At 41.5% G+C, this 20,143-nt stretch overlaps 1 protein-coding gene across 1 annotated transcript in view; it reads left to right on the plus strand.

Moving 5' to 3' along the window:
* The window catches only part of LOC142218232 (uncharacterized), a 72,439-nt gene that overhangs the window by 51,277 nt on the left and 1,019 nt on the right, over positions 1–20,143 (plus strand). The window contains exons 16-30 of the mRNA XM_075286830.1: positions 4,683–4,822; positions 6,338–6,466; positions 8,053–8,384; positions 8,469–8,602; positions 8,707–8,730; positions 9,735–9,863; positions 10,964–11,211; positions 11,582–11,750; positions 12,022–12,223; positions 12,376–12,506; positions 13,382–13,548; positions 17,058–17,212; positions 18,229–18,435; positions 18,889–18,983; positions 19,963–20,087. Coding sequence (XP_075142931.1) covers positions 4,683–4,822; positions 6,338–6,466; positions 8,053–8,384; positions 8,469–8,602; positions 8,707–8,730; positions 9,735–9,863; positions 10,964–11,211; positions 11,582–11,750; positions 12,022–12,223; positions 12,376–12,506; positions 13,382–13,548; positions 17,058–17,212; positions 18,229–18,435; positions 18,889–18,983; positions 19,963–20,087 — 2,387 coding nt within the window. The remainder of the gene's footprint in view (positions 1–4,682; positions 4,823–6,337; positions 6,467–8,052; positions 8,385–8,468; positions 8,603–8,706; positions 8,731–9,734; positions 9,864–10,963; positions 11,212–11,581; positions 11,751–12,021; positions 12,224–12,375; positions 12,507–13,381; positions 13,549–17,057; positions 17,213–18,228; positions 18,436–18,888; positions 18,984–19,962; positions 20,088–20,143) is intronic.

Raw genomic sequence — 20,143 nt, forward strand, 5'->3', positions numbered from 1 at the left:
CCCCATATATTCTTTGAATTCCCAGTCAGACAATGGCACTGTATACCAGTAGTAAAAATTGTGGGTGCACGTAACCCCAATATATTCTTTGAATTCCCAGTCAGACAATGGCACTATATACCAGTAGCAAAAATTGTGGGTGCACGTAACCCCAATATATTCTTTGAATTACCAGTCAGAAACTGGCACTATATAGCAGTAGCAAAAATTGTGGGTGCACATAACCCCAATATATTCTTTGAATTCCCAGTGAGACAATGGCACTGTATAGCAGTAGCAAAAATTGTGGGTGCACGTAACCCCCATATATTCTTTGAATTCCCAGTCAGACAATGGCACTGTATAGCAGTAGCAAAAGTTGTGGGTGCACGTAACCCCCATATATTCTTTGAATTCCCAGTCAGACAATGGCACTATATACCAGTAGCAAAAATTGTGGGTGCACGTAACCCCAATATATTCTTTGAATTACCAGTCAGAAACTGGCACTATATAGCAGTAGCAAAAATTGTGGGTGCACATAACCCCAATATAATCTTTGAATTCCCAGTGAGACAATGGCACTGTATAGCAGTAGCAAAAATTGTGGGTGCACGTAACCCCCATATATTCTTTGAATTCCCAGTGAGACAATGGCGCTGTATACCAGTAGTAAAAATTGTGGGTGCACATAACCCCAATATATTCTTTGAATTCCCAGTGAGACAATGGCACTGTATAGCAGTAGCAAAAATTGTGGGTGCACGTAACCCCCATATATTCTTTGAATTCCCAGTCAGACAATGGCACTATATACCAGTAGCAAAAATTGTGGGTGCACGTAACCCCAATATATTCTTTGAATTACCAGTCAGAAACTGGCACTATATAGCAGTAGCAAAAATTGTGGGTGCGCATAACCCCAATATAATCTTTGAATTCCCAGTGAGACAATGGCACTGTATAGCAGTAGCAAAAATTGTGGGTGCACGTAACCCCCATATATTCTTTGAATTCCCAGTCAGACAATGGCACTGTATACCAGTAGTAAAAATTGTGGGTGCACATAACCCCAATATATTCTTTGAATTCCCAGTGAGACAATGGCACTGTATAGCAGTAGCAAAAATTGTGGGTGCACGTAACCCCCATATATTCTTTGAATTCCCAGTCAGACAATGGCACTGTATACCAGTAGTAAAAATTGTGGGTGCACATAACCCCCATATATTCTTTGAATTCCCAGTCAGACAATGGCACTGTATAGCAGTAGCAAAAATTGTGGGTGCACGTAACCCCCATATATTCTTTGAATTCCCAGTCAGACAATGGCACTATATATCAGTAGCAAAACTTGTGGGTGCACGTAACCCCAATATATTCTTTGAATTACCAGTCAGAAACTGGCACTATATAGCAGTAGCAAAAATTGTGGGTGCACATAACCCCAATATAGTCTTTGAATTCCCAGTGAGACAATGGCACTGTATAGCAGTAGCAAAAATTGTGGGTGCACGTAACCCCCATATATTCTTTGAATTCCCAGTCAGACAATGGCACTATATACCAGTAGTAAAAATTGTGGGTGCACATAACCCCAATATATTCTTTGAATTCCCAGTGAGACAATGGCACTGTATAGCAGTAGCAAAAATTGTGGGTGCACGTAACCCCCATATATTCTTTGAATTCCCAGTCAGACAATGGCACTGTATACCAGTAGTAAAAATTGTGGGTGCACATAACCCCCATATATTCTTTGAATTCCCAGTGAGACAATGGCACTGTATAGCAGTAGCAAAAATTGTGGGTGCACGTAACCCCCATATATTCTTTGAATTCCCAGTCAGACAATGGCACTGTATACCAGTAGTAAAAATTGTGGGTGCACATAACCCCAATATATTCTTTGAATTCCCAGTGAGACAATGGCACTGTATAGCAGTAACAAAAATTGTGGGTGCACGTAACCCCCATATATTCTTTGAATTCCCAGTCAGACAATGGCACTGTATACCAGTAGTAAAAATTGTGGGTGCACGTAACCCCAATATATTCTTTGAATTCCCAGTCAGACAATGGCACTATATACCAGTAGCAAAAATTGTGGGTGCACGTAACCCCAATATATTCTTTGAATTACCAGTCAGAAACTGGCACTATATAGCAGTAGCAAAAATTGTGGGTGCACATAACCCCAATATATTCTTTGAATTCCCAGTGAGACAATGGCACTGTATAGCAGTAGCAAAAATTGTGGGTGCACGTAACCCCCATATATTCTTTGAATTCCCAGTCAGACAATGGCACTGTATAGCAGTAGCAAAAATTGTGGGTGCACGTAACCCCCATATATTCTTTGAATTCCCAGTCAGACAATGGCACTATATACCAGTAGCAAAAATTGTGGGTGCACGTAACCCCAATATATTCTTTGAATTACCAGTCAGAAACTGGCACTATATAGCAGTAGCAAAAATTGTGGGTGCACATAACCCCAATATAATCTTTGAATTCCCAGTGAGACAATGGCACTGTATAGCAGTAGCAAAAATTGTGGGTGCACGTAACCCCCATATATTCTTTGAATTCCCAGTGAGACAATGGCGCTGTATACCAGTAGTAAAAATTGTGGGTGCACATAACCCCAATATATTCTTTGAATTCCCAGTGAGACAATGGCACTGTATAGCAGTAGCAAAAATTGTGGGTGCACGTAACCCCCATATATTTTTTGAATTCCCAGTCAGACAATGGCACTATATACCAGTAGCAAAAATTGTGGGTGCACGTAACCCCAATATATTCTTTGAATTACCAGTCAGAAACTGGCACTATATAGCAGTAGCAAAAATTGTGGGTGCACATAACCCCAATATAATCTTTGAATTCCCAGTGAGACAATGGCACTGTATAGCAGTAGCAAAAATTGTGGGTGCACGTAACCCCTATATATTCTTTGAATTCCCAGTCAGACAATGGCACTATATACCAGTAGCAAAAATTGTGGGTGCACGTAACCCCAATATATTCTTTGAATTACCAGTCAGAAACTGGCACTATATAGCAGTAGCAAAAATTGTGGGTGCACATAACCCCAATATAATCTTTGAATTCCCAGTGAGACAATGGCACTGTATAGCAGTAGCAAAAATTGTGGGTGCACGTAACCCCCATATATTCTTTGAATTCCCAGTCAGACAATGGCACTGTATACCAGTAGTAAAAATTGTGGGTGCACATAACCCCAATATATTCTTTGAATTCCCAGTGAGACAATGGCACTGTATAGCAGTAGCAAAAATTGTGGGTGCACGTAACCCCAATATATTCTTTGAATTACCAGTCAGACAATGGCACTGTATACCAGTAGTAAAAATTGTGGGTGCACATAACCCCAATATATTCTTTGAATTCCCAGTCAGACAATGGCACTATATACCAGTAGCAAAAATTGTGGGTGTATATAGCCCCAATTCTATTGCTAGGGGACTTGCAGGGTATTTCTGAGGTGAAGGTGGGGGGGCACACCGTTGGAACGGGGATTTGGGGTGTATATATGGGGTATACGGGAATACACTGACAGTGTATTCCATTCAGGATCCTGGGAAAGCTGGGTTGCGGCGATTGAGCCCGTCAGTGCCACGTTACACTGACAAGCTTCTACCTGGAATTTAGCTCTTATAAGAGCTGTTGTGGTTGTCTTCTCCTTCCTATCCTAGCCTGTCCCTGCCTACCCAGAATCTAAGCCCTAGCTAACTGGACGGAAACCTCCATCCCCGGTGAATTGCAAGCTCAGAATGACGCGAAGCTGGGCGTCGCTGTTCTTTTAAATTAGAGGTCACATGTTTTCGGCAGCCAATGGGTTTTGCCTACTTTTTTCAACGTCACCGGTGTCGTAGTTCCTGTCCCACCTACCCTGCGCTGTTATTGGAGCAAAAAAGGCACCAGGGAAGGTGGGAGGGGAATCGAGTAATGGCGCACTTTACCACGCGGTGTTCGATTCGATTCGAACATGCCGAACAGCCTAATATCCGATCGAACATGAGTTCGATAGAACACTGTTCGCTCATCTCTAGTCAGCACCCTATATGCTAATTACACTCTCTAATGTCAGGTGGGTGGTGCCTAGCAGAGAGCCTAATTAGCATATTAGGTACTGACACAAGCAGCACCAACTGTGCAGGAATGGCGGGAGTGAGAAAAAGATTCTATCTGAGAATCAGTGGATGCAAAATGTTAAGGTTGTTGGATGGAGTGAAAGGTCCTCTTTACCGAGCATATCAGGTACCAAAATTAACAGCAATAATTGCTCAGGGATGGCGGGGGCTAGAGAAAAAATTCCAACTGCACCAAAATCAATGGAACAGCGTCTATGAAAGGATACATAAAACTGGATTGGTGGTGGTGGTGAAAGGTTTAGACTAAGGTCACACACTGCGATAAAGCTATATTTTTTGTTTCAGGTTTTGCTGCATTTTTTTATAATTCCAGCCATAAGTGGATTTAGCAGAAGAGAGAAGTAAAAGTATTTCCTTTTATAAGTGATTTTCCTTATATTTGCCATTCCTTTTAAAGCCATTGTTGGCTTTGGCTCACAAAACCACGGCAATATCTGCAGCAAAAACCACAATTTTTCTGCGAGGTGTGGCCTCGAATGGATTTCTTGACAGATGACTCTGATTCTGCTTTGTGACTGACAGGCCGATGCTTGACTTGAATCTGCTCTTTGAAACTCTTCAGTTGTCCATGAAGGTACTACAGAGAGACCCCTGTCAGCTGGCATCACAACTTAGAGGACGTCTGCACCACATAGATGCCTCCGATAAACCTGTGGCCCCTGGTAGGACTACATAAGAAATGTCAATAATATTCTTTTAATTGTTTATTTCTAAAATATATACCGTAGTTGTTGGCATAAGAGAGTAATCCAGATTTACTATTTTGGTTACGATTAGACAGTGTCACAAACATGGTGCATCTGTGGTGCAATGTGGCACATCTAGCTTGGGAAAAAGGTTTTGAATTGAGAGACCTGTGAATGTAGATTCTCAGAAAAAGGACTTACCGTATATTCTCCAGTGTAAGCCAAATTTTTCAGCACAGTTTTTGTGCTGAAAAAGTCCCCCTCGGCTTATACTCGAGTCAAGCAAAAAAAAAAAAATCATTTATTTATTTTTGGGAGGGGGGTCTATGACCAGCCGCAATAGTAATGTATAGAATCTTCCATAAAATAGTGGAAAAAAAAGCTTTAAAAAAATATATAATAAACAAATAAAGTAAATAAAATTTCTAAATCCCTCCTTTCCCTAGAATACATAAAAAAGTAGAAAATGACTGTGAAACACATACACATTAGGTATCCCTGTGTCTGACAGTGCCCGGTCTACTGAATATAGGGGATCTGCAGTGCTCCTGTTCCGTAGGGAAGGGGTTAATAGGAGCACTGCAGATACCCTATAGTCAGCCAGGCTGAATTCCAAGTGGGGGAAGAAAAAACCTCAGTCCTCAAGCTCAGGGAAGGGGCAGACAGACAACCAAAACACCCCCTCCCCTTCCCCAGCAACTACTGCACCCCAAAACTCCGACCATTTTAATTTTTGAAATTTTCCAGTAGCTGCTGCATTTCCCCCCCTCGGCTTATACTCGAGTCAATAAGTTTTCCCAGTTTTTTGTGGTAAAATTAGAGGCCTCGGCTTATATTCGGGTCGGCTTATACTCGAGTATATATGGTAAATGTGCCAGAATGCTACAAAAAGCACCAAAACTTTTTTGCTAAATTCTTTCTCAAAGTAACCCAAATAAAAGGTGGTAGAAGCTTAGACTGGACAGTCTACAGATACACCAGATACATTATAAGGCATCAGTCACTGTGATAAATCTGGAATTTTCGGACTGCCTAAGGCTCAGTTCACATCTGCGTTCAGGTTTCTGTTCAGGAAGTCCGCTTGAAGACCCCCTGATATCTAACCGCATAAAAAAGCAGTTACTTTAGACTATAATGGGTCCGTGTGGTTTCCGCACGAAAAATGCAGAGAGAAACGTGCTGCTTGCACCCAAACGACCCCATTATAGTCAGTGGGGTCAGTCGGGCTACATGCGTTACCACTATTACAGTGGCCCTGTTCTCCAAAGTATCAAAACAATGGATAGGCCAACGCTAGTATGAACTTAACGTAAAACTACTGTAACATTATATACTTTTATTTATTTATTGTAGTCAATAACATTGCAGAAAGTGTATGTGGCATACTAGATACATCAGCATTGAGGGACTGTTATACCAGGTCATCTTGCATAGCAAAACTTGATACATATTGTAAATTAGTATATAATAGATGACTTTTGTAAACTCTAGGTGATCCAAGAAAATACCCACTACTGCCAACCTTGATGTCCCAGTGCCAGCAGTCCTCTATTGCTACCTTCATCCCTTCATTTACCTGTCTTCTGCCGCCTGGAGGAATTCTCTATGACACCTTAGCAGGTATTTTGGTTGTCTAGTCCACATGATTTGCAAACGTTTTATAAAATCTTTATTTAGGACATGGACTGTTTCTTTATTATTATTCAAAACTTTGATCTTTTCATGGTAACTTAGGTTTCTCAATAGCTACATGCAATATCCAACAGTGTCTTCCATTCAGATAGGTTTAGGCTGAGGCCTCACATTGCAGAAACGCTGCTTCTTCTCTTGCAGATTTTGCTGCATTTCTTTCAGCCAAAGCCAAGAATGACTACAGAGGGAACTATATAGGAAGCTCTAATACTTCTCCCTTCTGCCAAATCCACTCCTGGCTTTGGCATAAAAACCGCAACAAAATCTGCAACGAATGAAGCTGTGTTTCCGCAACGTGGGTCCTCAGCCTTGAGGTTTTGTCTCCTAATGTATCGCACAGCTGTGCCCTCATTAATATAGAAAAAAACATTTGTACAACTTGCGCTTAATGTCCAAGCCGTTCTCCCAATCCTGGTTCTGCCTCTTTTACACAAATATGATGGTGTAAGATTATACCCACAGAATATGGGTATACACCATTATGTGGTGTGTATAGAGAATAATGGCAGCAACTTATCTATATTCTGCTTACATTGTGGTTGCACAGTCTGTGTAGTAAAGGGGTTGTCCAGGATGCACAGTTTTACGTAAGGAGGTCGGGGAAGGTAAAAAAAAAAACCCAGTGCTCCGGTGTCTCCCACTGCAGTCCAGCCCAGTCTCCACATGTGACCACTGAGGCTGAACAGTGACCTAAGGAAAGGACACGGGACATGAAAGGTGACGCATGTGAGTGACATCCCAGTTAATTTCCTGAGACGACTGATTGGCCTCCTTTCCTTGCAGGAAAATTGTATATCGTGGACAACACCGTTAATAAAAGATGAGGTGGTGATAGCTTCTTATTAGTGTGACTGTCGTGTTTAAAAGGAGTCTGTTACCAGATCCCAGGATATTCACCCAGCCCCGCAGATAGATAGGTTACGGTCACCTGACTCAAACGGTGTTTTTTCCGTTATGAATCCACCATGATGGTGGAGTAATGCAGGGCTCCAAAGAGGTAAATGGCAAAGTGTCATTGTGCCCATGAGCTCATTTGCATTTTAATAAAAGCAGTGATATCATGGCAATTAAGGCACCGAGTCACAAGGGGAAAACACTGTTTGAGTCAGGAGATCATAAAGGGGGTTGATATGTTGGGTGATGGTGACAAATTCCCTTTAGGCTATGGTCCCATGTTGCAGAAACACAGCATTTTTTGTTGCAGATTTTAGTGCTGTTTTCTAAGCCAAAGTCAGAAGTGGCTTGAGAAGAAATGGAAAATATAAAGGAAGCTCATAGATGTTTCCCTTCTATTTAATCCACTCCTGACTTTGACTCAAAAAAACCACCGCAGAATCTGCAACAAAAAAAACTGCTTTTCCGCAACCTGGGGACATAGCCTTAAGGTTTACATTGTCCCTTGCATAACCTTAGATCCTAATACAGTATATTGTTGAAAATGACTACTGAACATTACATACTGTGGTAACCATACAGTATCCACGTTGTACATTAATAATATTGTTGTTGCATAGGCCACATGGACAGTATTACTGCTGTTGCAGAAGCCCAGACTGATCAACGAGTAGTGACAGCTTCTAGAGATAGCACCCTGAAAGTTTGGGACTTGGCAGCCTGGAAGCCTGTATTCACTCTACATGGCATTGGAAAGAACGTTGACTCCATCACTGTGTGCATGCAGAACAGAATAGTCGCTGTCACTCAGGACCACAGTTTCCAGATATGGGACCTCTCATGTAGGAAACTGGTTTATGCTGCCAATGACTGTTTGGATGTCCCAATCCTGACTTCTGCTATGGATGGGCAGCTCCTTTTAGCTTTTTTTGATGGGAGCCATTTAGTTAAGGTCAGTTCTGCTGATCTTAGATGAAGAACTTAATATACATATAAAGTTTTTTGTACATTGTTTTCATAATTTCATATATTCCAGGTGTTTGACTTGGCTGACTCCTGTAAACCTATCTGTCAGATAGACATCCCTGCAGACGAAACACCAGTCCATAAAAACCACTCCATTCTGGTTTCTAAGAATTCATTTAAAGAGTTCATTGTATTTGCCTACAGGTAAATACAACACAATACATTGTATGGATGAAGTTGTCTGTATACTTCATAGGAATCCCTATGATTAAGTCCGGTTATAGATGATATTACTATAATTATTGCAGCTGGTCAGCCATCACTTTGCTAAGGTAATGGCAGACACCAGTATAACTGAGTTCAGCAGCAAGCAAAAGGGTAGAAGGGGAGTTATTGCATTTTAATAAGACACAAGCAAATGTTTGTGACCTCAAAATCTGCATTTCTTGTAAAGAAGAGTCCCCTCAGGTAAAAATGAGCCTTTTGTAGTATAATATTACTGAATAACTCACAGCTTTATTGTGAAGTTATGTGCTCCCCTGTGAAGCACTGACCTGCTCTGTTCCTATAATCTATGCATAGCAAATCAAACACGCGTAGCAAATCAAACACACAAAGCAAGTCTTTGAGAGCCTCAACATGGTACCTATAAACCTGTGTTGACAGTTTTACAAGAATCAGTGGAAGCACATAACATTACAATACACTAACAGTAACTTATTCAGTAATACCACATTACACACAGGCTATTCTTAGTCAAAGAGGACATAAATATTTTCCAACTGCTACAAGAATAGCACCCAACAGATTCACTGGAGTAATAAAGACTTGAGCACTAGGTGTCCAGGGATCCATTCCTGAGTCATGTAAAGCATCATCACTGCCAATTGGACTACTTAAAGGGATTCTACCATTAAAACCTGTTTGAGCGCTAGGGCCCGCCCCCATTGCTGGGGAGAACTCATTTGCATACTGGTTAAAACCGGTATTTCTAAGGAACGGCGCCGCGGAGACCACATCTAAAGGTAAGAGACGAAGAGCCTTTCTTAAGGCTATTCTGACGTCTAAAGCAAAAAAAAAAGCGATTTAGTGGTGGAATCCCTTAAAAATACTAATAAGAACACCCAAGCAATGAGAACGCATCTGTTTCATACTATAGTCACTGGCTAAGAGTGCCATATTTATCATTGCCGGGACTTTATTTGGACTTCAATAATCTTCCCAACTTAATACAGAGCTGCTGTATTACTATTTTTTCCAGAGTTGGATATAAAGAAGACTATGGGCAAAGAAATGTACTATAGGGTATTAATCTCTTGTTTCCTGTTTATTACAGGAGTGGGAAGGAAGCCATGGTGCTGAACGCCAGGAGAGGAGCTGTTGTTGCCAAACTTACTGCACAAGATCCAGTGGCTTCAGTTCAAGGTGTGGCTGTAACCAGGGAATATTTCCTTCTGATTTGCAGGTATTAATGCAAAATATTCCCAAATTCACTGAAATGTAGTTATTTTCTTTAGCTCAGGGGTGCACAATCTTTTCTGGTCTAAAAACAATATTGTCAGATTGAATCACTCCCAAGGGCCACAATCAAATTTGGGTTACTTTCAATAGTATTGAATTAGAAAAGAAATAGAATTGTTTCCAATGGACATCCACAATAGATGATAATGACAACCTGTAAATAAATATGCAATGCCGAAAAGTGCAGATAGTAGTAAAGAAACAAAGCATTAGAAAAAAAAACATTAGGCATATTCCTATTAATGGCACAGACAAAAAAAATAAATAATTCAGAACAGTATTTCTAGATAATGATCTTGGTACATAGACCGAGAACAAACACAAAGAGAACAGACAGGACTGACATCCAGGACAGAACAGAATCCAAACTCTGCAGGACTACAATAAAATTTAGATGTATTCCCATTGGAGACATTCATACATATATGCTCTAAATGTCTGATAATGTGGGAAACCCAAAAAAGTGCAACTGCTACCTATCAAAAGATTGGAGGTCATCTGCTCCCTTGTTCTGTACTCCAGAGCAGATGAGACGTGGTGACCACATATATCTCTCTTGTATTTGTGGGAGTAAGGGGAATACCTAAGCGTTCCACAACTCCATAAATAACAATGAAGAGAGTCACACACACCGGTGGCTATCTTTCCAAGTTGTCTCCTTCTCTCTTCAGTGCCAAACCTATCAGACATTTATGGCATATTCCAGTGGTGGTCAACCTAGCACGTTATGGTGGCCTGAAATGCAACCCGTGACACCAGCTGAGTACTGCACAAGTCTTATGTCCCTAATGTGCAGTGGAGAGGTGGCTGCAATATGGCATGTATAAGCAGCTGTATACTAAACTGTACCATATCACTACATTGACTTTACTGTATAGTAGTAGAGTAATGTAAGTAAAGTAATCCTCAACACATCCACATTGCAGTTAGAAATAGCATATAGAATTGTAATGATATGAAGAAAGCAGTTCTGGTTATAAAGAAGACTATTTTTCTGTTTGCACGGTGTATGTGCTCTAAAAGTCAATCAAAACTGTTTTGCAGGTATCCATCACCAAAACTACATGACATGGTACATATTGAGCTCTTCAGTGTGCACACGTTTGCCTATATTCGCACAATAAAGGGCTGCTGCAATGACTTCATTACTAAGTTTGCTGTGAATCGTCAGGGATCACACGTGGTTGCATTTTCCCGGCTCCTGGACTCCAATACCACTGAGATAGTAGTCTGGAATCTAGAAACAGAGGACCATAAACACATGGCAAGGTTTTCATCGGTGCCGGTGGGAGGTAAGCTGGGCTGTGCTGACAGTATGTAGCATTAGTGGTTGTGCTCGGGGATCTATCATGGTTTTACCTTTGTATTGTATTTGTGGGCCTCGTATTCCATGCAACTGAGACAGTTAGATTGGATAGTAGGAATGGGGTTTTTTTTAACAGTGAGGGTGGTGAGAGAGTGGAATAGTCTGCCATGGGAGGTGGTGAGCTCTCCATCAATGGGAACCTTCAAGCAGATGCTGGATAAATATTTAGTTGGGACGCTTTAGGATAACCTGCATTGCAGGGTGTTGGACTCAATGGCCCTTGTGGTCCCTTCCATGCCATACCATACCATACAGTTACAATGAGGCTGATAACTATGTTTCTGTCACTGTTGTAGGAATATGCTTTGATCTTCGGTACTGCTTAGCTTTCTGTGAAGGAGAGAATGTCTTACGATCCTGGAATTTAGCTAACCGTATAAATGACCAGTCTCTGACTATCAACGCCAACAATGCCAAGTCAGCTAATGGGATTCAAGAGCTGGTTACAATGAAAAACTTTCCCAGGTAATTCTTTTTCTATACAATATACATTAATACTGTCTATCATCTTGTTTTAGTGAAGGCGTATTGTGGTGACTTCTTCTTTCTGATGGATCTACTTTTGGCTTTGGCTCAGAAAGCTGCATCAAAATCTGCAGTGGTGTTTTTCTAAAAAAGGCTGTATGTGAAAACTGCCCTAATGCCAATTCATTCTATAGAAACAGCCAGACATGTCCTTTTGCAGTGTAATAAAGCACATTGATAATGTAAATGTCTTCTGCTTTTCTATGGACAGATATGTGGTCTGTAGAAGTGTGCGGCCCGGGGTGATCACTGTGTGGAACATTGTGAAATCGAAGTTTAAAAGCACTGCGGTGCGCGTGGAGCGCGGCTTGGTGGAGAACAATGATATTGTATTAGTCCGAGACATGAAACTCTATATCCTCACTGACAGGGGTATGGCCTCATTCACTGAAACACCCAGACCTATATTTCAGGTACGACAAAATCCAGGATTGTTTTAAGGAGAAACCAGCTTTCTATATGAATGACAATTGCGTGGTTGAAGATATGTTCTAGGAGCTGTATAAATAAGGCGGTCCCTTCTATATGACAGATATAGAATAATTTATATTTACTTGTTTTGTAGACTCTTCTCACTTATGATTTGTTAAAGAAAAAATATGTCCGCCGGCAGACAGGCCTCTATGTTATACCTTGTCCTAAGCATGAATATAGAGTCCTGGACAAAGGTCTACTCCTGGGGTTGTCAGAGAACAGGTGAGAATCTGGAATAATCTACAGCAGCAGGGATTACCTTTCTTTTAAGAAAACATTGCCATAGGAACATGGCCACATATAAAAAAAATTATGATAAGTGGGAGGGATCTGATAAATCTTGTGGCTTCTCATTTGCATACATGCATGTGCTCAATGGGTGGTTATCCTGGCAGGAACACATGTTTCAAATCTAAATTCATATGCTGTACCCAATATAATGATTGTTATGATTGAGATGCAAGAGTTAATCTAAGCAAAAGCAGAAACTGGATGATAACAGTGAGCGGATCAACAAGCTGCTTAAAACCAGTATAACACTGCAAGATAGAGACAGACCTCCAAATGCCTTCATCAGTGCCAGCCGCAAGGCCAGATGGGCTTTGCTGAATTTGGGTGTCCGAATTACCAGAAACTGTAAAGGAAATAAACAGAACTGATCAGAAACAGGAGAATAATTGTCAGGGAAAGGGTCAAAACCAGGAGGAGACATCAGAGGCAGAATCAGAAGACAAAATCGATATCCAATAGAAAGTGAAGAGTCAAATCGGAATGAGTACATCAATGGCAGAATTAGTAGGCAAATCAATAACCAGAAAACAAGCAGAGGATCAGAAAAGCAATCCAATACACATGATCAGGTTCAGAGCCAAACTAGAGAATTAAATTAGCAGATACCTGGGTCAGGAAGGAGCGGTCTTATATACGCCTCCTCAGCTGTTAAATGAACAAGCCCAGGGAACATCTGAAACTGAACAAGTTTCCCAGGTTGGCATGATAATCTTAACGGTATAGCAGCTGAATTGAGAATCCTGTTAATGATAGTGCAACATTTACAAAAAGTGCATATGTGAACCCTTGTCCTTTGTTGTTTGCAGGGATCATTTTGTTATTTGGAATATGGAAACTGGTTTTATAAAGAATCGGCTCAGGCCACAATTTAAGGACAAGTCTTTGGGCCTGGATATAATGGGAGATGATGATCTTTTCAAAGAAAATATTCAGAAAAAAGTGAGACTGCAAATGAAAAAAGGAAAGGAGACAGGTAAAAATAGACCATATCTTATTCTGGCGATAGGCACTATAAAGTATTAAATATTAGAGTGTCTTGTAACGTATTATTGAGTCTTGTCTTGTCTGTTTGGAGGGAGAGGATTTTCAAGGATTTGTTTTTAAAAGTATAATAAGATTGTGATCATGCTCAATAATAATAAGATTGTGATCATGCTCAATACTGTGCTAATAACTTATCATTTTAGTAATATTTTTAGTCATTTATTAGTCATGTTTGGTTGAAATCAGACATGCTATTTTGGGTGCCATTCAAAATTAATTTAGAATTAATAGGAAATTATAAAGGAAGGACTTGTACCTTTTCCTGCTGCATCTCTTTCTGGCTTTTGCTCCAAAAACTGCACCAAAAATTGAAGTGTCATTTTCCCAAAAATGCTGGGTATAAAACTATCCTAAGGATAAGGCCCCACATTGTGGAAAGCAAGTTTTTATATTGCAGATTTTGCTGCATTTTTTGAGACAAAGCTTAAGAGAAATGAAAAATAGTGCATTTAAAAAATAACTTTTATTAGTAGAATTTAAAAGCTATGAATAACCAAAACATTAAAACTGGTCAAGTTTTTACGGCTAATCAACAGAGTGTGTGTGGACCTTTATCATAGTTTGCAATTTAGGCTCAACTAGCCCTGTAATATGAACCTGGTCCTAATAAATGTGAGCACCCAATCCCACCAGCCTTGTCCCTAGGATATTCCTTGATGCTGTGAGCGTCTGGCCGGCTGTGATGTTGGCGGCTACACATCACAGCCGGCCGGGCGCTCACAGCATCAAGAGGATTCCTGCGCTACGGTGTTTAACCCCTTAGTGGGGTATCACCGGTTAGGTCTTTAGATAATATAGCCTCTGAAGAACCGGCAAGACCCGGTGAAACGCGTCAGGCAGAGCTTTAGGCCAAAATTTGAACGATGTTGAAGTGTGTGTGGGGGGTGTACCACTGACTGGATTGCCCTGGTAGTGTGTATGAGTACTGGATCTGACAAATGCTGATCCAGCTTGTTAGGCTTTAACCCACATACCCCTGTGTGAACATCAACTATATCTGAGTTACCCCTACAAGTTATTAATCCCCTTGTTGACCTGTTCTAGGGAATATCCTAGGGACAAGGCTGGTGGGATTGGGTGCTCACATTTATTAGGACCAGGTTCATATTACAGGGCTAGTTGAGCCTAAATTGCAAACTATGATAAAGGTCCACACACACTCTGTTGATTAGCCCTAAAAACTTGACCAGTTTTAATGTTTTGGTTATTCATAGCTTTTAAATTCTACTAATAAAAGTTATTTTTTAAATGCACTATTTTTCATTTCTCCTAAGCTATTGGGGTGCATAAACTTGATATCTTGTCCTTATTGTCTATTTTTTGAGACAAAGCCAAGATTGGCTATGAAAAGAATGGGAAAAATATATAGGAAGTACTTACACTTCTCTCTTCTGCTAAATCCACTCCTGTTTTTCCACTACGTGTGGTTAGCCCTGTTTTTCCGCAGCCCACCCAGATTTATGCCCACTGTCTAAAAAAGTGGTGACTGGGGAGCAGAGTGGAGATGAGATGTGCTCAATACACACAGTACAAGACATTTTGCACTGAGTTTTGTTATTCAGTGTGTGGATGGGATTTACACTATGTGATCAAAATTATCCGGACACCTGGCTGAAAATGACTTACAAGTTCATGGCGTCCTCCATCGGTAATGCTGGAATTCAATATGGTGTTGGCCCACCCTTAGCCTTGATGACAGCTTCCACTCTCGCAGGCATACGTTCAATCAGGTGCTGAAAGGTTTCTTGGGGAATGGCAGCCCAATCTTCATGGAGTACTGCACTGAGGAGAGGTATCGATGTAGGTCGGTGAGGCCTGGCACGAAGTCGGCGTTTCAAAAGATCCCAAAGGTGTTCTATAGGATTCAAGTCAGGACTCTGTGCAGGCCAGTCCATTACAGAGATGTTATTGTCATATAACCACTCCGCCACAGGCCATGAAGTATGAACAGGTGCTCGATCGTGTTGAAAGATGCAATCGCCATCCCCGAATTGCTCTTCAACAGTGGGAAGCAAGAAGGTGTTTAAAACATCAATATAGGCCTGTGCTGTGATAGTGCCACGCAAAACAACAAGGGGTGCAAGCCCCCTCCATGAAAAACACGACCACACCATAACACCACCACCTCCGAATTTTACTGTTGGCACTACACACGCTGGCAGATAACGTTCACCGGGAATTCGCCATACCTACACCCTGCCATCGGATCGCCACATTGTGTACCGTGATTCGTCACTCCACACAACGTTTTTCCACTGTTCAATCGTCCAATGTGAGGCGTCATTTGGCATTGATCTGCGTGATCTGTGGCACCCAATCACCTGACCACATTCGAAGTCCATGAGTTCTGCGGAGCGCCCCATTCTGCTCTCTCACGATGTCTAATGTCTACTGAGGTTGCTGATATGGAGTACCTGGTAGTAGGTGGCAGCACAATGCACCTAATATGAAAAACGTATGTTTTTGGGGGTGTCTGGATACTTTTGATCACATAGTGTATTTATATCTTACAGTGAGACATCACAAAGGTGCAGTATTTGGCAGCAATGCAGCCACAACAAGTGGCCATACTCTGAAAAAATTTCATTAGTGTCACTGTGAGTGCAATCCCTAAACAAGAGTTGACTATTCTTAAACCATTTGCACAAACTGTTCTAAATCTGCTTTAACCCACTTAAAACTGTTTGTTAGGTCCTTTCGACATGCTATTCATAGTTCATGGCCTAAGGGCTGAGATTCCATGGACGTCATAATCTAAAAGGTTCTGGATGACATTTGAAAAAATAACTTTTGGTTAAGAAATAAAATATGACTTCTGTAATTTGATGTTGATATCATTAATATTTGGCTGTCTAGCATGTTGGGTTCAGTTCGCTCTTATTACTGGAAATACCATATAAGACTAACTACCAGGGGTGTAACTTGAGGGGGTGCAGTCAGGGGTGAAGCTGGGCTTTCTGCCACCTGAAGCAGCGTCAGAAAGCCGCCCCCCCCCCCCAGGAAGGGCGGAGCTGAGGGGGCGGCTGCAATAAAAGGGGCGTGGCCACATGGAAGGGGCGGGTCGAGCTGAAAGGGGGCGTGTCCGAGCAGAGCGAGCGGCGTTCGCAGGCAGAGAGCAGGCAGGGAGAGGACCTGCTCTCTGCCTGTGTGAGGGGCGGCCGCTGGAGCAGCGCTGCGTCCTGCAGTTGCACAAGCCCCAGGAGCCTTAGGGGGCCCGTAAGCACTGGCATCAGTATTGAGATTGCAGCTTCCATCTGACCCATAAACCATGGAGACCCACAGATTACCCTAACCACATTAAGGTGGCTTAAACGCCATAGCACCTTTAACCATTGAATTCATTGTAGAATGAAGTAGGGGGCCCTGGACAAAAGATTGCACCAGGGCCCACAAGACTTTACTTACGCCATTGCTAACTACATATCCTTGTGAATTCAGTTATTCTCACACCTTGGGAAAGACGTAATGAGACTAAAACTGCAAAACTACGCAGGAGAGAAAGAGAGATGAAGCAAGAGATCGAGAGGATCCAGCAGTTGGCTAAAGAGAAGAGCAACGCTATAGATCAGTATCTCCTGAGTGGGGATGAAAAGGTAATATGGACTATCAAATAACTGCAAAGGTACGAAAAGTGTTAAGGGAAAATGATGGGACAGCAAAATCAGAGGTGCTTTTCAGCATCTATTATCTAGACCAGGGCTAGGCAGCATTATTCGTACAACGTGCCGATTTAATTCAGAAATCAAAGATGAGGTACTTGGAGTGTCGTCCAATAATTGTAAGGCTGATGAGATGACCCCTATACTAAGGTCATATACCACAAACCATAACACAGAAGAGTTGCCACAAGATGCTTCTGGACGCGTGCAGTTACTGTTATTTCCTGGGACACACCTGTGTTCTCCCATTAGAAGCAATGAAAGTATCTGTATAGTCCCCAATGCTCCATAGCAGCACCTTCAGGGTGCGTTCACACGATGTAAAATGGAGCGCAAGCTGGCACGTATACGCATGTCAGCATTTTGTGCGCTCAAAAAGATCCCATTGATTTCAATGGGAGTTACGAGCATATACGCTGCGTTATTTTGCTCCCGTAATTTTGCAGCCACAAAATCATTTTCTGGAGCATTCTGGAGCATTTTCTGCAGCATCAACCAGTTGGAGCTGATGTATAAGGCCGGGTTCAGACGGTATTTTGGACCGGAATTTGACGCAGAGATCGCCTCAGGTTCCGTTCCAAAATACGGGTAGCCGCGACTGGATGCTGGCTCCCGGAATAAAGAACTGACCAGCTCCCATTGATTTCAATGGGAGCCGTTTTTTTTGGGTCAGGATTTTGAGCCGAATTCGGCCTCAAAATCCTGACCAAAATACCCCGTGTGAACTGAGCCTAAGAGGTCGCCCAGAGATACAGAAACAGCACAACACCTGTCTACAGTTGAGCTGCAATACTGCACACAGAGAGCAGCCATGGTTTTCTAATCTTTGCACCCTGTCTGGAAGATATCTTGTAAATTTAGTATTTGCCTTTTGTCAGTTATCAGTTGTTAGATGCAGAAGTAATGTCTTAGGCTCAGCCTGGCAGACCTCTGACTTTCATATTTTGCAGGTGATAGTGTGTTCATACTATGCGCACCACCTCTGTGTGTTTAATCTGGAGACCGTCAGCCACCTGCATACCTTGGAAGACAAGACATCAATGCTCTTTTTACACAATGCTGCTCTCACATACAATGGCAGCTTCTTGGCCCTCTCTAATTATTGTGATGCGGACAAAACTAGCTATGTAACTGTATGGGATGTTCAGAATGGACGGGTAAGATCTATCTATCTATCTATCTATCTATCTATCTATCTATCTATCTATCTATCTATCTATCTATCTCATATCTATCTATCTATCTATCTGTCTGTCTGTCTGTCTGTCTGTCTATCTATCTATCTATCTATCTATCTATCTATCTATCTATCTATCTATCTATCTTTCCATATACCCTACTAGAACATGCAGGTATGAAATGGGTCCCAGCTCAGGTAGCCCTTCTATTGACCATAATGGATGACATAGCTCTCGCTGGTGAATATGACTTTCTATGTATCACATGAATGGCTACACATTTAGGACACTGATATGACGAGGCATCCAGAACAGTTATTCTCATTAGATAAAACATTTTTATATTAAAAAATGCTGCAGAGATTGTCTTTTATTCTCTGCTACTTGTTTATATGGTTATAACTTTGGTGACTGTATGGATTTTCTCTGTAGGTAAAGAAAAGATTGAAAAATGAACCAAATATCTGTTGCATGGCTATCACCGATGAGGCAGACAGGATTGTTTTCGGAGTGACCTCAAGAAACATGTACGTCTTTATCAAAACTTAATGGACCACTCGTGTATAAAAAACCGAAACCATAACAAACATATTTATTTCTTGCCTTGTAGCCCATTGACATTTATACGTATAAAAGTGATTCAGACTGAACAACTGCATATTCACTCATTTACAATATGTTCTACTGGGATCCCATAGATATCACTGAGGACAGGTCTCTAACCCATTCTTTATGTGAGGAAAAACTGTAAAGTAAAGCCAAGTTCAGACATAGCTGATTTGCCACAGATTTTCTGTGTGGATTCCATACTGAAAGTCCTTACAGTTTACAGTACAATACTTGTGGATGAAGTTCTCAAACCCCAACCATATGTATTAGAAGAGGACTTTAAGTCTATCACCAGAACCCAGCACATAAACCATGGTATAAGATTCATTGGGTTTTCCAGACTTACCAGCCCATATTCATACAACCAGCCAGTGGAAACAGTTCCTTGACATTTGTTGACCTGTAATAGATGAACCAGTGTTGGGTATTACTATGTCACTTTTTCTTTTAGTAATGTATATTAAGGGTGAATTCACACTACTGATACGCTGCCTGATTTTGAACGTTAAAACACGTTCAGAATCAGGGCGTATAAAGCAGTTCCCATTCATTTCAATGGGAGTCGGCATACGAGCGCTCCCCATTGAAACGAATGGGCTGCTTTTTTTCACTACGAGCACTCCCATTGAAGTGAATGGGAAGTGCCCGCGTGTACGGCTAGCTCAGCTCATGCCGAGCCGTACACGCGAGTACTTCCCATTCACTTCAATGGGAGCGCTCGTAGTGAAAAAAGCAGCCCATTCATTTCAATGGGGAGCGCTCGTATGCCGGCTCCCATTGAAATGAATGGGAACTGCTTTATACGTGCTGATTCTGAACGTATTTTAGCATTCAGAATCAGGCAACGTATCAGTAGTGTGAATACACCCTAACATAGTATTTTCTTTTTGACTATAGACTAAGGGTCTGGGATCCTTTTAGGCGTAAGCACAAGATAATCCCAGGATATGAGAACCTCCATCTTACAGTAAACAGCAAAATACAAATCATAGAAGGAAGGACCAAAGCAATCTTACTATCAGGTAAGTCTACAGTACATAGCCGTATGGATACCAGAGAAACTGGCTGTACACATTAG

This window comes from Leptodactylus fuscus, chromosome 1 (genome assembly GCF_031893055.1).
Source record: "Leptodactylus fuscus isolate aLepFus1 chromosome 1, aLepFus1.hap2, whole genome shotgun sequence".
NCBI lineage: Eukaryota > Metazoa > Chordata > Amphibia > Anura > Leptodactylidae > Leptodactylus > Leptodactylus fuscus.